Below are 22,698 nucleotides of genomic sequence, written 5' to 3' on the forward strand. Positions count from 1 at the left end.
TGAATCAACTGCTAGGGATTTAGCTCAGCGGCATAAGCACCTGCCTTGCAAGCAGGCGGTCCTGAGTTTGATCCCTGGTACCGATTTAAAAAAAAAAAAAAAGATTGAATCAACTGTTTACTAGGTTTTGTGCAGGAGGGGATGAGTTCATTTTTCTGACACAATTTTATGCTTGAACCATATTTTCCTTAATTTATACTTTTTTAAAGTTACAGCTGTATTGAAATGATGTTCAGATCACATCTGACTTCTACAATTTTCTCCAGGTGTCCTCTTGCCTATTGTTTATTCCCATAATTAAGTTTTGATTATTAGACAGCATTTCTATTGATTTTCTCCTGTTCAGTGCGTAATTTCTCCAACTAACAGCAGCTTTATTTTACTTCTAATGGTTTCCCAACAGCACTTTCCTCAACTTTGCAAACTTGTACATCTTTTACAAAATCTAAAATTGACCTGTTATATGAAATCACACTGCATTTATTATTCATTATGGGAAAAATGTAAATCCGGGAGTGACCAAGGAGCAGAACTATGACTTGATGGATAAAAATGTGCACTGAGATTAAACAACCTGAGATATTTAATTGGAAACATATTTTGTTAGTAAATACTTTGATGTCTTAATAACCTAGTTTCCTAATGTTATCATAACTGTGGGAATTTGAAATAAGAATACTTAGGAAATGACAGCCTGCTAGAGTTAGAGGCCATTGATGTGGGTTCAAAGCCTGAAGCTTGATTGCACCGACATAAGAACTGAAGGAATGAATATCCTGGCACTGTAACCCATTTTACTTGGTAGATCAGTTGAGAAATTCTACCACTGTTGATGGATTCCTGAGTTAAAACAGTCTCTGCAGGCTAGAACACAGGCCCCAACTCAAATGGGTCCCAAGTCTTATCCCTCCCATTTTCCAGAAACAAACAAACAAACATAGAATGGCAAAGTTTAGATGAAAAAGACCTGGAGGTTTGCAGTGACCACTCAGTACAAGTCAGTGAGCTAGCACACTGTTGTGTAATGCATTCTTAAATTGCCCTTCAGACTGTAGGAAGTGACAGCTTTTCTTGCATTATACAGACTCCAGTTACCCATCTGGAGCAGCTGTTGGCAGGAGTGGGGTTATTTTGAAGCATTTGAAGCAGTTAACAGGCAAATCAGAGCTATCCTCATGTCACTAAGGCCTGCAAAGAAAGGCGAAATTATTATTCTCTACTTGTTTGATTGTGATGAGAAAACCCAGCTTGCGAAAGAGAAATCAAACAGACCTTAGAGAGGGCAGGGTACAGTTGGTCCTCAGAAATACCTGAAACTAAGGAGTTCATTATCTCTCCGCTTCTCATTTCCATGACTCTGCATTTTGGTGTCATTTTCTCTGATGCATCCTCCCCAAGAATTAGAGTTCCAAGGACTCTCACCTCACTTCTTCCAAGTCCAACCCTGAAAAGAACTGATACTTTTTTTTTTTTTTTTTTGTGATTGAAAGGCTAAAAATCTTGGGATAGGGCCTAATTGATTACATTTAGATCAAACCTTAGATTAGTATCTCTAGCCATTTATTTTTGGGCAAGTAATTAGAGGTTTGTGATTGGCCCATTTTGGAAATCTTGGATGTGGAATTTCTAAAAGCTTGACAACTTCCATTCAAACCACTTGGTGAACGTAGAGGGATCAAAAATCTTCCCCCAAATGGATCACTTTTCTTATCAAGCAATGTAAAATGCTTTCTGTCATGATGAGAGGTATGGAAACATGTCTCTGCAGGAGGATAGAGGGAAGAAGTGGAGGTATTTCATCACAGAATTACAGGCTGCGGGGCTGAAATGTGACTGAGGCTTTGCCCAAGAACACTTAGATAGTTATCAGCCCAGATCTCCAGCCAGCCAGATGGAACTGGACCTACAGTTCCATCTAATATACCACAAAGAGACCTGATAATTACCTTCAAGCATTTATTTGGTGATACCGAAAGAAGAGGTAGTGAGGAGAATTCACTCAGGTTGAAGCAGGTTGTTGACACCTGGAATGATTTAGCAGACGCTTCAAGAGGTGGGGACCAGAATCCTGTCACTGGAAGCTTACAGGTTAAAGTTGGGTAAACACCTGCCAAAGATGCTGAAGAAGAAACCCCTAAATCCCTGCCAACCCAAAGACACTGTAAAAAGCTACTTGTGTTGTTTGTGCTGTTTTTCTACAGCATTTTGTTTTTTTTAAAACAGAATCTCACTATGCGATTCAAGCTAACTTCGAACTCACTGTGTAGCACAGGCTGGCCCAGAACTCATAGAAATCCTCCTGCATCAGCCACTTGAATGCTGAGATTACAGGCATGTGCCGCCATGCCTGGCTTCTGTAGCTCCCCCCCGCCTTCCAGTACTATTAATAGCAAAGCAGCAGCAGCGGCAGATGCCCGCTATTGTGGGATGCTTGCAGCACTAAATGCTGTGCTAACCATTTCAGAGATTATTTTATTTAATCTTTGTTTGTTTTTTGTGTTTTTGAGATAGGCTTTTACTGTGTAGCTCAGATTGTCTTTAAACTCACTATGTAACCTAGACTGTCCTTGAACTCACAGCTATCTTCCTGCCTCTGCCTCCTGAGTACTGGGATTACAGGGGTACACTACCATGCCCAGGCTGAATCTTAACTTAGATTACAGAGGGTATGTTTATCTCCATGTTACAGACAGGGGGTAGAAGAGTTACTTTCCCAAGGCCATATGAGAGCACCAGCCCTTCATCTTATCCGCTAATAACAATGAACTTTCAAAAACTGTGTTTCCCAAAGCTGTCAGGAGACTGAGGCAGGAAGATCACTTATGCTCAGGCGTTTGTGGCCAGTCTAGGTAGCATAGCAAGACCCCATCTAAAAAGTTAAAGAATTGTTTCCAGCTGTTTTCACCATGTGTTTATCTGTTATTTTCAAAGTGTGATTCTCAGGATGCCTACAACTGGAACCATATACACATATATTTTATGGGGGTGGTACTGGGATTGAACTCACAACCTTGCATTTGCCAGGCAGGCACTTATGCCACTGAGCTAAATCCCCAGCTTGGAACTGTATATTTTTTTAGCCTGATGTATAACCAAATGTTTTGAACCCCCTGTTTTTATAAATATTCGTGTTCTTGGGTTCTGTTAGCTCCCTAATGAACCAGAATGTCTGTTTATAAAGGTTGGAAATGTGTTTTGTTGTTGTTATTGTTTTTAACAAGTTCCCTGGGTGGTTCTGAAGGGCACCAAAGTTTTAGAACTTCGGCCTAGTGCTTATAGAGGTTCTGGTGACAACAGAAAGGGAATGCTGAGGAGAGATCCTGAAAAGCCTCTGAAACTCATCCTTCTTTGAGTAGCTTAAACTTCAGTCTGGATACCATGGGAGCAGTAAAAGGGAAGGGCTGAAAGTTGTCTTATGACCAGAATTGTTTTTCAGTAAGTTTCGTCTGATGGCCAGGTGGTGACAGACAGAAGGCTACTGTACTTTCAGGAACAAGGGGACGAAGAGTTCCCCTCTCCTTTAGGCAGGGTCTTGCTGTGTAGTCCAGGCCAGTCTTGAAATTTCTGTCTATCCCAGGCTGGCCTTGAGTTTGTAATTCCCCTGCCTCAACCTGTGGAGTGCCGGGATTACAGATACATGTCACTTTAACTTGTGAAGGAAAGATCATTTTCAAGGGTAAAGGTCAGATAGATTCAGCAGGACTTGTGTGTGGTTGTAGGGTACAGAGAGAAAGCAGGAAAGTGGTGAGGTCAGTGTATATGAGAGACAGGGGCTTGCGGGCGGACTGGGATGCACATAGAATTCAGGAAATAGGAAAGCGCGCTGGACAGAGTGGCTGCTTGAGAACTTCATGAGGAAACAGAAACCGAGGGTTGGATTTTAAGAAGAACTGATGAGAATGAAAGGGAAAGACCCCAGAATGAGAGAATTTGGTGGATGAGGCAGAGGGGCAGGAAAGCACAGGATGTGTTTGAATTTGGACCAAGAAATTGACTGGAAGGCATAGTCGGGGAAAATAATTATCAAGGTCATATTGAGCCTGCATGGGAAAGGCTTCCAAAATCAGGGTAAGAGCCTTGTCCTTCTCTTCTGTGAGGACTTTTTGTTGGTCTGGCTAGTGATATGGACAAACGAGCTGGAGAAATTGTTGAAAGAGCCTAGCTAAAAGGCTCGGTGTCTTGAGTCTTTCTCCCAAAGGCAAGTTGGATGTAAAGCTATATGTTTCACTTAAGATTCTACTTAAATGAAAACTGGGAGAGGTGATGCATATGTTAATTAGCTCAATTTAGCCATTCCACTATGTATACATACTTCAAAACATCACATTGTATGTGATAGCTACCTACAACTGTTATTTTTCAGTTAAGATCAATTAATTAAAAAGAAATGGAGTCTATATCACAGATTTTCTCATGAAATGTTGTATTATATGTATAGTTCATTGGGTCCTGAGTTGTATTGAGATAGCATCAAATGCTGAGTTCCTCTGACATCTTATCCTTGCCCTCTGATTCTTATCACTAACCCCCTGGTACTATCTGTGTTTAAGTGCCTTGCCAGTGTTCAGGTGGTGTGTTTACACCGAGCCCCTCTCCTGTGTGGGTGGATAATGAAGTAGTTGGCTGGAAGGAGCAAAAGGCTCTGACGTGCAGAGTTACCCATTGGAAAAACAGTGGAAATACCAAGTGGTAGTTTGGGGGTGAGTGGGTTTTGTGTCCTTAAATCTGCAAAAACTTCCTAGCACGTAAGCCTAAAAAGGAAAAAGTTTATTTGTTCTGTAAAAATTTCTGCAAGACAAATTCCCTACCTATACTACCCAGCTGTCCTCCCATCAGGTTTGCTACAAATCCACTCTGTCAGTAAGTCACCTCTACCTCGCTTCTTACCTGTTCTCTAGCAGATGCCTGTCTTTAGGTTCAGGCCTTAGGATAACCCAGGGACAGTGATGAGACCATGGGGTGATGTATGGCCTCAGAGTGTAGTTCAGGAGTAGGAGGAATGACCAGAAATGCAAGAAAGGTTGAACCTAATTTTTGCATGACAGTTTTAAAGGGAGAAAGTGCGCAAAATCTTTACGAGGTGTGTGCGTGATTAAAGCCAGCACAAATGGTGGCCATGAGATTACAGAGCAAGGGACATGTGTACTAGATTTAGGAGGGAATTCACTGAGGAAAGACAGAAAGAGCTGGCAAGAAGATAAGATTTTGAGCATGAGTGACTAGAAGAATGATGACCTTGAGAGAAATCCAGTGATCTGCTGGAGAAGCCAGTTTGGGGAAAGGTTAAACCTCACCCTTAGAGACTCTGATCTTCTGATGTTATAAGCCAGAACCTCTGTGCCATGGATGTTCCTAAGTGTGGGACTGGTACTCAGGGAATGGTCCTGGACAGATGAATTTGTCTCTTAATTCACTGTTTGTCAAACATATATCTTGGACTAGACTCTGTGCTACAGATACAAATAAATAAAAATAGTAAAATAAAAACCCCCAACTCTTCCTTGAAAGGCAGGGATCTTAATTAGAGTCCTCTAATAGAGGTTAAGAGGTCACATGAGAAGTGTCCAGGCAGCAGCTGCCTGCTCCACTGTCTGGGCATACCCGCCCGTGTCTATCTTATTCTTCACAGGGCAGAGTGGGCCAATTTGGGATCCATATTGAACTTTTTTTGGCTACAAATGTTTATGAACCAAGTTGGTTTTGGTTTGCATTCTAAATGTTGTATGGAGGAGATTTGAAACACAACAACATGCTGAGTCTGTTGGACTCTGTAAAAATGCTGGCTCCAGTATTTAAGAAAGAGTGGCCAGGCCCCCAGTGTTACTGCTTAAGCCGTCACATGGTGTTGGATGAATAGCAGGAAAGCTATTGTATGGACATGAAGTAAGGTGGATCTGTGTCTTCTTTGGCTCTGTTTTGTACAGCAGGATCCAAACCCCTCTAATTTAAATTCCAGTACCAGTGGTTTCTTCCTACCCTGGACTCCTGGCCTTAGTGATCAGATTTCCTCAGGGAGCACTCACCCAATCGTCTCTTAAATTCCAGTTTGGTCCCTGACTAGAGTGCATGTTCCTTAGAAATAGGACCAGAGTATTATCTTGTGGGATTCTCTGTTGTGCCTAGCCCAATGTGGGCATGCAGAGATCTCAATAGATTCTCATTAGTTGGTTGGCTGTTTGGTGACAATCTCGGAGCTCAGATTCTGTAATTACTTTTCAGCCAAAGAGGTTGGTAATGGTGACTGAATTACTCTCTTGTTAGGGTCACATTCATTATCTGTTACAGATGTGCACTGACTCCTGCATCCTGAACTGTTGAAGCGAAAAATCCTGTCAGAGTGCTCATGTTCTAAATAAAGAACCAAAGGCAGTTTCATATTCGTTTCAGGTGATCTAGCTGTCCCTCTACTTGTATATATTTATTAAACACCCATTCAGAGAATTTAGTGAGGACTTGATGTCACATGTGGTGCAACACAGACAGGAGTTGCGGACTCTGTAGCAAACATGGACCCTGCTGTCAAGACTCCTTGGGAGCTAAACCAGCGAGAGGCATTTGTGTGTTAATAGCTAATTTTAGCAGCTTGGCCCTGCATTGCAGGGTTGAGTACACGTCATCCTTGCTGGTGTCCCGGTAGGCCTGTGTTGTCACAGCTATCACTCTGGTTCCCTACTGATGCCTCGAATCAGGATGTTGGCCCTGAAGAGGAAATATGAAGACCCTAAATATGAAGGGTTTCAGCAGGCTGAGATGGCAGATTTAAGATTCAGACCTATTCAGGCCAGGGGTTACACCAGCTTTGGGTCCTGGGAAAGACTCAGAAAGCCTGTTTCAACCATCTGTGAAATGTGGTGAACACTAGGGAGGGACGTGTGGCTGAGATGATCTCCCCTCCATCACTTAGGCTCACACCAGCTATTCCACCTGCATCTGTTTCCTGGACCCTTTCCTCCCACAATTCTGCTTTTATGGCTACTGGTTTGGTTGTATACCCTGCTCATTTCTAATCAGGATGAAATTTTTTGCTTTATGGTAATCTTTTATGTCTTAGAAATATTTGCAAAACTCATAAAGGTGATATGTGCTTGTTAGAAAACTTTTTCAGGCGATCAAAAGTTTATAAAGGACAAAGTTAAAATATTCATAATTTTCCCTAATCTTCATTTCTTCCACTGAAGGAATTATGGTGGTATATATCTTTTGGTCCATTCTTTCTTTTCTTTTCTTTTTTTTTTATTTTAAAGAGAATAAAACCAAGTCAAGCCAAACAGAATAAAGCCAATCAGAACAGAACAATAAAGCCATACAGGACTTCAAATCCAGATGGTAGGAAATCAACAATAGTTACCATAAGGTCTCTTGTTTTCTTTAAAATAGCTGTCCATGTCATCAGACATAGTAAAATCAAACAAAACAAAACAGAATAAAACCAATCAAAAGAATGAAAGCATATTTTAAAGAGAATAAAACCAAACAAAATAAAACAGAATAAAGTAAATCAAAACAAAACAGTGAAAGTCATACATGATTTCAAAACAGGATAATAGGAAATCAACAATGGCTACAACAATGGCAACATAATAAATACCATTATGCCTCTCATTATCTTCAAAATTGCTGCCCATACCATCAGACACAATAAAAGCAACAAAAAACAGAACAGAACAGAATAAAACCAATAGAAAACAGAACACTGAATAAAGCAAAACAGTAAAACTGAACAAAGCAAAAGTGAGAACAATATTGGATTTCAAAAACAAGACAAAAGGAAGTTCCCCATATTTTCTATATTGCATATTGTTACCCTCTTAATAGAGGCTCAGACTACTCTAATTAAGACTTCTTGTTACTCCTCCAAGTCCCCCATGGTTTCCGCTGACTCGCAGGAAGTGTTGGTCCATTCTTATGAAATTCTAAAACATACACTAGTTAGGCAGTTTTTCATTATAACTAGAATCATGTATATATTATTCTGCAGCTTGATTTTTTTGTCTTTTTTTTTTTTTTTTTTTTTTTTGAGACAGGGTCTCACTATGCAGTTCAGGCTGGCCTTGGGCTCACTTTGTAGCCCAGGCTGGTCTTGTACTTTCAATGATCCTCCTGCCTCCATCTCCCAAGTGCTGGGATTACAGACATGTGCCACTGTGCCTAGCTGCAGCTTGATTTTTAAAAAAATTAGCTGATACTTTTCTGTAAATGTATGACATACACATGCATGGAATTCTTTATAGAGTTTTGTATGCATTTTGTTTTGTAGCAGGTGGCTATCTTACCTCACAGAACACTGTCTAGATGGTCTTCTTATTTCCATCTCAATACCTTTCGAGTTCATCTGGTACCACATTGCCAGAATAATTTTTCTAAAACCCAAATGAGAAACTATAGAAAATAAAGCCCCGATTTCTTAATGTGATACTTCAAAGCTCTCTACTTTCTATCTAGTCCCTGCTGATGCCTGCAACTTCATTAAAATATTTCCTGGGTGTTTTGTAGTAGCAGACCTTTTTGTGCCCCAAATGGAGTCTATATTACATTGGTGCTTTGCACAGGTAAGCTTAGGACTCCGTATATATCTGTATATTCTGGGTCTCAAGACCCCAGCCTGTTCAGGTCCTTCTCTTCCCTTCCCCATCCCCAACCCCATTCCCCGCTCCGTAATCTATTTTAGGGCATATTGCACCTTCTTGAGATCAGCCTTGAAAACTGTAGAGACAAAGGCTTCTCAGTAAGGCTTCTCAGTTTCTCTTTACTCATTATAAACTTGTAACCCAATAGTTCTTATTTTTCTTTCTTTTATTTTTTAACTATTAAAAGTTTTTTGTTATCCTTCTGTCCTGGAGGAAGTAAATTTCATAGCTATTAACTTTTTGGTGACGTATTTGAAGGATTCCTCCTAGATTCCAAGATGTCATCTTTTAGACCTAGAGATTTGGAGAGCCAGTTTTAGGCAACTTGCTCTTTTCATTTTTCTGTCTTTTCTCATAATTAACATGTCAGGGATTCTCTTGTGTTTGTCTGTACCCTTCACATTGGAATTAAAAACCCAAAGACTATGAGGTTCTTGAATACTGAAGTAAGAAGACCAATAAGAGGACACTTGACCATGAGCTAAAATAAAAAGTGAGCTGCAAAATACAGTATATCTGGCTGGTTATGCAAGTATCTAGTTTAATACCTCCCACATAGTAAATGTTCAATAAACTTTACATCCCTGAAGTGTGGATCAAGTGGGACAGTTCCCTTTCTAATGTGGCTAGGCTATTTCTATCGCAGGACCCATGAGGCTCCTTGTTTACTGCCGCCCAGCTATGGAGATAGTAACAGGGGCCAGGTGGCACCAGGGACAATGAACAGATAAGAATGGTCAACATCTTTTGTTCCTGACCTGTCTATGCTCCTCTGAGCTAAATGGTCTTGAAAAACCAGGCCTCTGAATAAGGAAGACCTAGGGTGCTTTTTATTTGTGTAGTTCATGCTAGTAATAGGTGCCTCTTGAGTTTGATGACCACTGCACTGACCCCCCAACCCACACATTTTAGTTTTGACTGTAGTCATCTAAGAAGGTCTAAAAAATGAAGACATAAATAACTCAAAAACTGAATTTTGTGGCTTTTGTGGATGTATTTATTTATATTTTTCAAAAGCAGTAAATCTACAGCCCTAAGATATGAAGAATGATTTTTTTTTTTTTTTTTTTTTTTTTTTGCTTATTTTGACCACAAAAGCCACGTCTGCATCATTGCCAGGAGTCTGTGATGAGGAGGTTGTGATCTTTCTACTGATTTTTTTTTTAAAGAAAAAACAAAGCCAAGGACTCAGGTGTTGGTTGAAACGCATGTAAGCTCTTCATCTCTTGCAAAGGATTTTAACTTTATCTTCAGCTTGTTTTGGTGATTGGTGACGTGGAATATCTGGCAGACAGAATCAATTTAAAAACCCTAAGCTCTGTTTCTGTGATTGGATTCAGGTTTTCCATTTTAAAAAATATTTCTTGGTGAATTTATATCCCAACACAAAATGTGTTTGGTTGGTTTCATCTTTCTGAGTAGTTGGGAAGGTATCCATTCAAAGGAAGTATATCCTTTGCCAGTTGTCTCAGAGGTTTTCTTAAGATTGCTGATGTAAGTTTTAAAAAATTATTATTATTTCTGTATTTGCTCCCACATGAATGGCAAGTATTACTCCCTCTGGTTCTGTAGCACAGCCCAGGCTGCCTTGTACAGTGGGACATGTTGTGCGTGAAGCTTGCCTGATTCCAGATCCGAGTTTGTTAATGAATCAAGACATCTTTTCTCACTGAGCTGGAACTTAGCCTCAGCGGTGGTCTCACTCAGAATACTGGGCACTGCAGTGCTACCGTTTCACTGAAGAAGGCATCAGAGAGGAAACTAGAATCTCATTTCCAACATATATTATTTGATATATAAGATTCTCATTTCTGAGCATATATGATATTTTTGCAACTATTTAGAAATCCCCTGCCCCATTGCCTAACTAGCTATGTCAGTGAACTTGCATGGAAAAGAACGACTGAAAAGCTCTAAGAGTTGCTTCTTCTTGATTTTTCACAATGCCTGACTACTGGGGGCATTGTGGGAGAAGGGGCTTCATTGTCATCTGTGGTGGAATTCAGCCATTTCTCCTAAGTGGCAGAGTTGCAGTGGGACCAAGTTTGAGCCTTTTCAGAAACGTCAGAATCAATGTCTTCTGGTGAGTCTTAATAAAAAGGGTGACTGTTAGCCATCAATCTTATTCTGCTATCCAGCCTGAGGTCATTAAAATGAATGACACAACCAACTGTGTGATTAGCATTACCTCTTGTTTATAGACATAATTTTGAATGTTTAGAAAATGAGTTGCAATCTCCCTGATGTTTTAGCATAAAACATCTGCTATACTATGAATCAGAAAAGTAATGAAGTCTTAGATAGAGTCTCATTTGTTCTTATTAGGTGCAGCTCTCAGCATCAATAAGTATGTGATGAATGAATAAATGAGCAGTTGGAGTACATTGTACGATATGACAGCTTGACTTATAAACAAGATCAGTTTATTTGGTTTATGAAGATAGCATAGTTTCATCATCTCAATTTTCAGTACAACACCCAGTCCCTGAGGCTGCACGCAGCAAAGAATGAGATGTAGAGGAGTGATAATATGGGTGGGTCCTCAGTAATTTGTTGGTAGGGTTAGTCTTCTCCTAAGCACATTTTCATTTACCTTAGTCAAATTTCTGAAAGATACAATTTCTGACCTTTTTCCAAGTCTAAAGTATACTTTTCCAACAACTTCGAATCCCTAAGTCTTGTACTGAGTATGAGAAAAAATTAGACCTCTCAGATGGGGCTCTTTCCTTTTTTCTCTGCCTTACTCTTTTATACTTTTGGGTATTCCCATGAAGGCTGGAGCCACACTAGCAATTGAACTGGTCCTCTTTAGTCAGTAAGTGAATTCTAGAAAATTCAAAGGCTTTGTCCATTACACAGTGAATAATAAATAATACTGAACCTTGTTTTATTTTTTATATCATGATTTTTTGATTAGCAGAATTTTCTGATTAGCTCAGAAAGTTCTTTAGCTTTATGTTGGATTACCTTTCAAGGAATAGTTGTCACTTTTATGAAGCAAGCTTTGTTTGAGCCTAATGATTTCTAGTGCTAGACCAAATCCTTGAAAATTCCATAATATACACACAGCAGCTGAAGGAATAAATGATTGCTCCTGAGTGTCTAGAAACCACTTCAAATGTCTGTTTTTAGAACCTTATTTCAGTCTGTTTAAATGCAGTTTTTTCCAAATAGAGTTTTAATGGTTATCTTTTGAATAGCTTCCATTTGCAACTCAAGAGGAAAGCAGTTATTTTTTTTTTAAATGTAGATTATATTAGAGGGGGGAAAAGTTGTATCTAATTCTGTTATGGTTGCTATGGTGATGATTGAATGTAAATTTCAGTTTATGTAAAAACCCTGCTAAGGTTTTGATTAGAGGCGAGGTTGGTGTCAGTTGGTGAAATGTCTATAAAAAGCATCTAGTAATGGGGCAAAGAAAAAGAGGGTGGTCTCAACAGCTCCTGCCCCATGTGGGTATCAGTGGGCATAGGATAATCCCATCATGGGGAAGCAGTACAAAGCAGAGCAGAGAACAAAAAAAAAAAGGTGCTCTTGCTTTCCCTTGACAATGCTCCTTTGAGGAAAATGAAGAAAGGATCTTTGGAGAGAATGTAGCTCTTGCAAAGGTGAATTCCCAGCCAGATGCAGTGGTACACATTAACACTTTGTTTTGCTGTAGTTTTTGCTTTTTTGAGTACCAGGAGTCAAACTCATGACCCTGCACTTGCCAGGACATTGACACTTTGGCACTTTGGGAGTCTGAGGTATGAAGATTGCAAACTTGGGTCCTGGCTGGGCAACTTAATGAGATCCTGTTTCAAAATGAATAATAAAAGGGCGGAAAGTGTATCTCAGTGGTAGAGGCCTCTGGATTGGATCCCCTGTACAGGGGGAAAAAACACCTTTGTGTCTCTCATGTGCTAGGTTTATCATCTCTAGGTAGGTATTTGGCTTGTAGGAAAGGAGAGAAGATTCAAGCATGGTATGTGGGACCTAGGCTGAGTGATCTTCACAAATGTTTAGATTTGAGCACTTGCTGTTACCAGCAAGAAGGAAAAAATCCAGCAAGTATGGTGGTAATATCAAGTTACTGTGTACCTTCAATTTGTAGAATTGCAAATCTACTCAGAGAACAGGCTTTTGCCTTTACGGTTAAGCAGTTTAATCTAAGAAACCGTTAAGAATCAAGAATAATGGATTTCATTATGAACAAGTATGCACTGCTCTTACCCTTTAGTGCTGTCTACTTAGTTCTTTAGTATTTATGTGTAGTCACTCTATATGTGTCCTCCAGTATGTTTACAGTATGATATATAGTATGTGAATAGAATGTATGTGTACATATATATGCATATTTGCATCTGTATCATTTTAAAAGATAGCAAGATTGAGAAAGTGTATCAACTGCTTTCCATTGGCCACATTTATTGAAATGTGTATCGTTATGCCCTTAGGCAAAATGCCAAGTCAGGTGTTATTAGCTCACCTGGCTAATCTATGATCTATTCAGGGTAAATTTTAATACCCAGAAATGCATTTGCCACTGCCTTCTGTCTGTATGCTGAGTGAAATTAGGAAGCAATTGATGTGCCTTCTAATAATCTTCCAGGTCCTGACCTTTGACCTTCTCCATGGTGACTCACTTCCTTCACAGGAGTCCCTCGCTTTCCTACTGCCCTGTCCGTTTACCCACTCAGACTGTGGGAGACTACTAGAACCTGCTTTTTGTTCAAATAGATGTGGTGCCCAGTTTCCAGAATGATCTTTCTCTTCAGCGCTCTTCAGTAAAATCCCCTCTCCAGCGCGACTGACTTCAGCCTACCACGAACAGATATTGGACTTACGGTTGTTCTTGAAGGAGTGTTCAGAGGGAAGCACGGGCTTTGGTTTTAGACTTCGTGTCCAGTTGTCTCTCACCTTAAAGCTTTCATGGGAGTCATACATCATGTTTGTTATGAACTGTATTTTCCCACAGTTTTATGTTGAAGTCCCATCCCTCAGAACCTCATCTATGCCTATATTTAGAGAGAGGACTTTTAAGGAAATAATTAATCTAAAATGAAATCAGGTGGATGGGCCTTTCTCTACCACAACTGAACACCAACATGTCATACACAGAAAAAAGACTACGTGAAGAAGAAGGTGGCCCTCCTGGGGGGAGTTACAACACTTTTCCTACCCTGGATGAGCATGTGGCCTATGACTACATGACATCCCCTTGGTTACTGTTATTAGACATGTGACGTAAGTTGAAGCAGTCAAGGAAAAGGGAAGAGTTTCTGTTCCATGCTTGTGGGAGTATTTTCTCATTTCCCCTGTGCCTTGGTATGTCTGAAGTGAGCCTGTGGCTTCCACAGCAATCCTGTGCCAGCCTGAGAATGAGGCTCATGCTGAAGATGATGGATAGAAAAACAAAATGAATCTGGGACCTTGGTGATGTCTCCAAATGCACCTGATTGCTGGGCTGTCTATGCTAGGAGATAAATGTCCTTACTGCTTTAAGACATTTCGAGTTGGGATTTTCCTTCCTTGGATGGGACCCATTTTAATATATTCCACAGGATTGGAATAAGCTTTCACAGATAATTCTAAATGCTTATGAGCAGAGTTGACTCTCTCAGCACTTGTCACTGGAATTTTCAAAGAGAGTCACCATGATTTTTTAAAAACTACTGTATTGAGTGTAATTTTACTCTATTGATTCTTAAGGTTTGTTTCAAACCTCGATGATCTAAGATTTAAAAATATTTCTCACTAAGGTATGAATGATCATGAAGTTGGGCCTCTCTGTAGAGAATTTGCATTACCCCGGTATAATAACTCAGACTGACCTTTTATTTGTAGTTTGTGGAGGTGGGGAAGGTTTTTGTGCTTGAGAACCTTCCAGGTGCTCCTTGCCTACTTTCTGTGAGTGGGACACTCTCCTCTTCCCCTTCAGGGGTCTGTATCTAGTGCCCCTACTTTTGGAAGGTTACTGAACCCTAGTCAAAGAGGAAATAAACTGTTGTGATTGCTGGGCTGGCTAAGCGTGGTGCACAAAGGACTGCAGTATCAAAGGATACTGCAAGTGAAAAAGCAAGGTCTGTGGCCAGCAGGGACAAGAACTCAGGGAATTGATGGGCAGAGGTTGCCAGGAGACCAGGGAAGCAGTTTCCTACCTGCTTTGTTCTGTGCTCACCATTGGCACACCTTTCCACAGTTCATGTAATAAAATAACAGTTTTCTCTATTAAAAGTATTAAGTTCTATTACAATGGTTTTTTTTTTTTCTGCTTTTTAAGTGTGACACATCTAATCCATTCTAATTCATCATACTGGGGGACCTTTGCAAATGCTGTCAACTCCCTCTGAGATGGGAACCCCCTGGGTTGTTCTTGATCCTAATTCCAGTGTTGACGAAATCTTAGCAACCTATAATTATGTCTAAATTGACAATAGAAACTATATTTTGTCCTCATGCATCTGTTCCTTAGTCAGAATATGTGTCCTCTCACTTTACATAACCCAGCTGGGCCTGCTAGGGAACAATGTTTGCAGGTCAAAGGGTCACATTTTTGTGGTTAGTGCAAGTGTGGTTTGCAAGGCCAGTGGACCCAAAGTGTCAGTCAGAGATAGACAGAGTCTCAGAAATCCACCCTGCCTTGACACAGAGGAGACAACTGATTCTGAGAGAGGAATTGAGTGAGCATGGTTGAGGATTAAAGGTGGTTAATAGGTAGTTGATCTTATTGAAGAAATATGAAAAACCCATATTTCTCCTTAGGATCTCATGTCTTAAAGATTTCAGATTTGCAAAGAAAGCAAATGTGATTAATTTTTCCATTAGTGAAAGATAATTGCAAACAGGAGACGAAGGAAGGTGGTAGGGTGAAGCGGTTACTAAGCTTGGAAGCATTGCTGTGTGTCTCTGGTGATGGCAACTCCAGACATGAGGCACTTGCAGCTTCTGGTTGGCCTAGTACTTTCCGAGCTCTAGTTTGGAAGACGGTGGAGAAAAGAGGTGGACTCAGTGCTTTGTTGAAGGCTCTAGAACAAGTAGTCTGTTCCACCGCTCCCAGTTTTCTTTCCTTTTCAGAGTGACCTCGTCTCTCCCCAGAAGGCCCATTTGGGGCTGGCTGGGAGGGTTCAACCAGCCATTTACTTTGAGTTGCTTTCCTATATAACTTCCGGGGAACACAGTGCAGATCAAATGTTAGATTCTAGCTCTAAACCCAAGCATAAGGCTCTTTGGAAAGTGTCCACTAACTGGAGGTTATTATTTTGGATGATGCAGTCTGAGCAGCTTTGTTGTTAATTATTTTTTTAAAAAATCAATGATTTTTAGTTTAAGTTGGCCTCTTTCATTTGGAAAAACTGAAGGTCATTCCTTCAGCGATAAAAAAGCAGGAAGTCCCAAGGTGTGGATGACTCTCTGGGAAATAGGCCGAAAAAAATCCATGTGGTGGTGGTGGAGAAACAAAATGCAGTATCCAATTTAGGGGCTCCTTTCCTCAGTGTTCTTGTTCATGAGAGGCATCGCGGCTCAAGAAGGCCTAAATCAACTCATTTGTGGCCCTAAAATCTATAACTGCTGCAGGTCATAGTCAGCCTACAAAGGGATATTATATAACTCCAGTAAGGTATAGGAACCAGGGCCAACAGCAGGCAATGACAGATGACCACATTAAAAAAACACACAGTGAAGGTCACAGAGATCAAGCAGTCCTCCAACAGCTGCTCAGAATGAACAGCGTAGCAGAGCCTTCTCCCACAGAATCCATGGGTGATCCTTTCTGGGGCAGGTTTCCTGACCATGCTCTTTTGAAGACAGACAGTAGACTCACATCTGGGAGGGAGCATCCTGAGGACACTGCAGAGGAATACAGCAAGCAGTAGAGAGGAAAAGAAGTTGTGATTGTAGATAGGTTCTGGCACGGTAAACCCACCCTGGTATCCCTTCCAGGAAATCGCCATATTTGGAAAGTCCCTCTGACCTTTCATTTGTAGACAAACTGGTTTGGTTATTTGAACTGCAAAGCTGCCAGACCATCATTTTAGGCTGTCTCTGTGGTGGCCTCAAAAAGTACCCATACAGGGATGCATCAGCGGAGGCCATTCTCATGTCGTAAGGTTAATAGAAGTACTTCATTAATAATATAATAATTCTCAGGTTATTAATATTAGATCACCTCAGATCTCTTCTAGCATTAGACCCAGGCTCTGCTTCTTATAGGCTGCTTCCACAGGTAACTGAGCATGGGAAGGATTCTTTCCTGGAAGAAACGAGACTCTCCAATGGCCAGTGCTAGTTTGACAACTCCTTAATAGATCTGTACAAGTTTCCTTAGACTGCTCAGTGGTCCAGGGTGCTTTCAGCCTACCTTTGTTTTCCCTCTTCTTTAAGCTCAGCCTCAAGGTTCTCCCAAGGTTCTCTTCCCACTTCCTGTTCCAGGTACATTTCCTAATAACATGTCTATTTGTTTAATCTCACTTCAGCCTTTGTCTCTCAAAAGACTTGGCCTAATACAGGATGCCATGCAGAATTTTGTTCAATTAAGGAGTCAGTTTCCTGTTTCTCTTCATACTCCACACTAAAAGCCTTTAGGCAGGATGCCTTGCAGTGGTCCTCCCTGAGGTGATAGTGTTGTTTTCCCTGCTGGTAATTTAGTTGGTTCGTTTTATCTCACTCATTGATTCATCCATTCATGCAAGAAACATTTATTGATTTCTCAGTATATTCTAGGCTCCAGGGATATAAAGATGAGTGTATGTCAAAGAATCTGCTCTCAAAGAAATCACAGTCTAGTGACAGAACAATTTGGCCGACAGATAAATAACACTAATTGCTTTAATTTTGCCTAGCACTTTTCAAGTTTTAAAGGGCTTCTGCGTATTTATCACTTAATTCTAATAAGTCTGTGCAAAAGATCAGGCAGGTATAAATATTCTCATCTGAAAGGAGGGGAATCTGAAGTTTAGGGAAGTCATAATTACCTAGTAAATGACAGAGATAGCATTTAATCCAGTCGTATGGTTTAGATGAAACTGCTTTTCCAGGATTTCTCCACAACAATGTTTATGTTCCTAGAAAATATTGTCTTTTTTTTTTTTTTTGGTAACTGGGGATCAAAATCATGACCTCGCACTTGCCAGGCAGGCGCTTGTGCCACTGAGCTAAATCTCAGCCCAGAAATACTGTCTTTTAGTAGCTCAGGTTTTATTGTCAGGCAATCAGCAACTCCTGGATTAAAGGAATTGGCGTTGTGGCCGTAGTTACTGAAACAGTTCTGGGTGCTGTCTTGTTTTGTGTCTCCTTAGGTCTTTTACCAAGGAGCATCGCGCCTTACCTGGTCTTGACCATGCCGTGAAGCTGGTACAGCTTTTTCCAGCGAAGGGTGAGAGATAGAAAGTCCCCCTCTGAAGATGAAAAGTGAAACTGACTGGCCAGTTTCCTGGTTTCAGCTGGTCAGAGTGCCTTAGGGTTAGCAGAGTGGGGGAAAGTAAACAATGGGAGCCTTTCCTGGAAGTGTGATGACTGAATCATAGAGGCACCAAAGACACAAAAATTTCTTCTTAATTTCCCAAGCTTGGTTTTTATTCTTAAAGCTTGCCTTTGGTCTCTGAATTCTTGGCTGGGTGAAAATAAACTACTTTTACATGGCCTGCCCCAAACAGAGCCCATTAATCTATCCTTACTCCAGCAAATCCAGACATCAATGTCTGTTTAGATTAAAATTGATTCCTGAACCAAGAAACCAAGAAAAGCCTGTTGAAAGGCCAGTTATTAGTGGCCTCATTACAAGCCTGTGTTGTGCCATTTAGACCAAATTTACATAGAGAGAGGAAGCACATTTATAAGTGTCAGAAACAGATGAAGAAAGAGGAAGCCTTTCATGGGGGCTATGGGACCTCCGGCTTTGTTAGCAACACCTGGGTTTCCTGAACCACAAAACAGAGGTCTGCAGGCTTGTAGACTGGCACCTTGATGGAAGAGCTTGTCCCTGAAACTGGCTATGGGGATAGTGCTTCTTCAGGATCTTCATAAATTTGTTCAAGGAAGCCTTCTTGGGCTTCTGTGGCTGCCTGTGGTTGATAGGAACAGTCCCAGAGATGCTGGATTCTGGGACAGAGGTAGGCTTTTATGGAACCTGATTGCCCTGGTGGGAAAATCGAGTTTTCCTTAACCGATTCCAGGATTATAATGTAGGGATTGCTTGCATCGACTTCAGTCTGGCTAGGAAGCCAGTAGGATCAGGTCCACTTTGGGGCATGTTTCCTGAGAACAGCTGCCCCATCTTCGGTTCTGTTGAGCAGGCCTGGGCCCAGGAACAGTGATTTCTCAATGTGGTCCTGTGGTTAATCCAGCAGCAAATAGCCCCTGGCCAACAAGTCCACATACTCCTGCCTCCATGGCCCCATCTCAGGGGAAAGGATCATCTTTGTCAAGCTTACTTGATGCTGAAAGGAACAAACAAGAACATATTAACAAGTTTGAGAAACTGGGTGGTATGATCTCCAGATAACCCTCATCTCCTAACAACTGACTGCTACTCAGGAAAGCTTCCAGCAGGTTGAAGTTAGAAAAAAGTTCAAGAGCCCTACCCACAAGGCCAGCAAAGAGAGGGCCAGGGAGGTCACAGACAGATTGTATCCTCTGTGGACAAGGGTGAATGCTTGCTTTGTTGGTTGTCATGGCAGCCTCCACTGTGGTGCTATTTTTGTTCAAACTGAAGAGCAGGTAGAGTAGCTTGGGGAGGGGAAGGGAAGAGCCGTCATCCTTTGCTTTAAATAAAACCCAACCCTTCGAATAGTTCATTTAGAGTGACTCGATGGGAGCTGGATAAAGGGCATGAAAGACTGAGGTCCCCTCTCTTGCTGTCTTGCCTTCTTTATTCTTGACCTTTGTGTGCCTTGAAGAGGGCTAGGTGAATTACCTACTGAATGCAGAATGAACAGTTCCTTGTCTGTGTGAGCTGCAGAAGACTTGGGTTGGTATGCGGTAGAGTCTTGACCCAAAACCTTCTGCCTAGTGCAGCAGATCCACCGATGTGTTGTGAAGCCAGGCAACGTCAGAACTCTGCAGCTGACACAGGACATCTGGATGGCAAGGCAGGTGAGTCTGCCCAAGTTCTGGAAGTCAGCAGCACTGCTGGCCTCTGGAAGCCAGCATGGGATTGTGGGAGGACTCGTTTTGGTCTTTCTCCTGTTACTCTTTTTGTCTTGTCTTGAGGAATTCAGAGTAGCCACCCTGGGTTTACTCAAAGACTGAATTAGGAATGGATCCTTAGACTTAGCTTTACATTTCTGACACCATGAGGATGATGGGGATGATAAAGGTGATGAGGACAAGGATGATATTACTGTAATTAGCTCATTCCAAAACCACTAAATAATTATCACCTTCTGTCTTCTCTGTCTCCCTCTCTTTTGATAGTGGGGCCTTCCCACCAAACTAGATTCCTAGCCCATTTTTATTTTGAAATTTTGAGACAAGTTCTCTCTAAATCATTAAGTTGTGCAGGCTGGGATTGAATTTGCAAACCTGCTGCATCAGCCTCCCTAAGTGCTGGGATTACAGGCGTGTGCACCATGCCCTGCTCTTCCTTCACCTTAATACTAATAAGCTATTTGGTGGGTGAGGTCCTGACAGTCCACTGACCCTCTTCCATTGGTCAGATGGCTGTGCCTGACTGTGGGGCTCACTGGTGACATGCAGCACACTGGATGTACTCAGTTTTCTCTTGGAAGCTTTGTAAGCCAAAGGGGTTAGTTGGATGGGAAATTTAGTTCCCATTAAACGAGGTGGGTGAACAAGAGTGAAGACAAACCTGTGGGTGATGACTAAAATGAAAAAGCAGTTTTCATGTTTTCCAGGAAGCCGAGGGGGGGGGGGTTACTGAAACTCAAGATTTTAGTCCCACCATTGCAAGACATTCAGCTCCCACCCGTGAACCCACATTTATCTGCAGCAGAGGAAAGTTTAATTCACTTGGGTCCATACATTTAGAATTCTAGGTCAGGCCCAGGTTTGAGGTCTCTTATGTTTTCAAACCATACCATAATAGCGATGACACTGAATTTCTAAGCTACTAGTGAATGTAAACAAGAAGAATGTAGTATAAACAGAAGAAATGTTTAGACTTTAATTAAGAATCATTTTCTCAGCATTTTGTAAACCATGCTTCTGTTAAATTTTCAGATATCAGTTTATTCTAGCAACTTGCTTGTTCCTCTGAGCAGACGAACAGGATGTTGGCTTTGTAACACTGTTTGCCCCAGCTCGGGGCGCTTGCTCAGGGTGTGATGAGGTGGTCAGCCTCGCCTCTTCTCAGTTCTGACCAGACTTTACAAAAGACTTGATATATGTTCCACGAGTGCTCTAGGATTATTTTTAGAACCAAGCAAGGAAAATTATATAACATTTAGAAAAGTAAAACTGCATTTCCTACTTATATTTTATAGAATTTCCTTTTCTCTTGAGTATTGTTTTGTTGACAGGTCTTCAAGCCCTTTGCTTCACTTTCTGGTTCTGTCAGAGATCCCCTCTCTCTTCCCCTCCTACTCAAGCATGATTTAGAACATGTCTCCACATTGCTTCCTGTGGCCCCAGCACATCACTGCCTTTTACCATCTACAAGGAAAGCCTTTCCACCTCTCCTGTGGTCTCCCCCGTATCGGCGAGGCCAGACCTCTCCTCATCCTTGCGTTTCTTCAGTGACCTGACATAGGATTTGAATATTTATTATGGGTTGGTGGACAATAAATATTTGACAGAAATACAAGGATGAATTATGAATTATTTTATTAATTTAAGTGTAAAATATCATGCCTTTTCTTAAAAGCATGTTTCTTAACACCCATATACCTTTTTTTTGGTTCTGGGAATCAAAGTCACAACTCTGTGCTTGCCAGGCAAGCACTGTGCCTGTGAGCTCTGTCTTCATCCCCATAAGCTCTTTGATTTAAGGTAATCAAATACCTCTTCTTTCTCCATTAAAGCTTCCTCAACTTCTTTTAACTTCGGTTACATTTTTTTCATATGCCAGTGTTTTTTTAAGCACTTAGGAACATTAGTGCTCCGAATTTGGTTGTATTTATAGTCTGACAGCCGAGGAAGTATCACCGCATTCTCTCGGTTTTCAAGTAGAGCCTCACCTTCTCGCTCCGTAAAGACCTTGGAGGCCTTGCTCTTGCATTCTCTTCTGGGGTCCAGGTGAGTGCTGAGACGTGTGGTGCATGTTCATTGGGCACATGCTACATGACAAAAAGCAAACAACTTCATATTGACATCAGGTTTCAGAACACAGTATTCAGGGCTTTGAGAAATAGCTGTTTCGTGATGTTGTAATCGTGGCCGAGGTAGGATGGATGAGCATCATATAGCTAAGAAATTTCATCCTGAGTTAAAAAGCCCCTAGAAGTTTCTCCAGACCTTGGGCAACTTTTAACTTCTCTGCCACATCCTTATGATGATTAAACGTGCATCCTAGACCCAGGATGCGAATGCAGAGAGAAGGTAGCCCTTTCTTCCATGACCCCTAATACTGAGGTTGCCAGGCTGCTTATTTTTGCCTTCTTCTATGAGCTCTTTGAAATCTCATCACTCCTTTTATCAGCCACACTAGAAGTTTCGGGCACAAACTGATGAAACCCTGCTGCATGCTCCCCTGCCTGGTCCAGCGGCCCGTTCTCTTTCATTCCTGTTTTGACTGTGTTGGTGGAAAGCTTCTAATTCTCAGTCGGAAGTTTTCTCCTTAGTTTACTTCTCTGTTCACTTTCTTTTTTCTCATCAACCATAATTTAAATAAATGTTTGTGCTACAGGCCTTCTTCCTGCCTTTCCCTCTTCAGTTTACTTGATTTAAAATTTTTAAAATAAATTTAATCTAACAAAATAGAAGCCATACAGCACAGTGCAGTTTTCACCAACCTTCAGTCATTGGTGAACCACCAGCATGGTTTTGTAAAGTAGTAAGGCTGGCCTTATTCTTGTTCGATAATTGTATTATTTTTAAAATCGGTTTCACTGAAATATAGTCCCACACTATACAATGCATAGGACAGTGCGCCCACTTAAGGGTACAATTTAGTGGGCTTTGCTTTTTAAAAAAA

At 41.2% G+C, this 22,698-nt stretch overlaps 1 protein-coding gene across 2 annotated transcripts in view; it reads left to right on the plus strand.

Annotated features, from left to right (window-relative positions):
- The window catches only part of Pik3ap1 (phosphoinositide-3-kinase adaptor protein 1), a 115,496-nt gene that overhangs the window by 23,873 nt on the left and 68,925 nt on the right, over window positions 1-22,698 (plus strand). Inside the window, exon 1 of one of the 2 annotated variants that reach the window (XM_023561473.2) lies at window positions 19,397-19,700. The exons of the other annotated variant lie outside the window; for it this stretch is intronic. Within the exon in view, the coding sequence (XP_023417241.1) occupies window positions 19,529-19,700 (172 nt within the window). The 5' untranslated portion in view covers window positions 19,397-19,528. Of the gene's footprint in view, window positions 1-19,396; window positions 19,701-22,698 lie in introns of those variants that run through there. 2 annotated transcript variants of the gene reach the window in all.

The sequence above is a fragment of the Cavia porcellus genome, unplaced genomic scaffold, assembly GCF_034190915.1.
Source record: "Cavia porcellus strain 051 isolate PalLab524CR breed Dunkin Hartley unplaced genomic scaffold, mCavPor4.1 scaffold_2, whole genome shotgun sequence".
Lineage (NCBI taxonomy): Eukaryota > Metazoa > Chordata > Mammalia > Rodentia > Caviidae > Cavia > Cavia porcellus.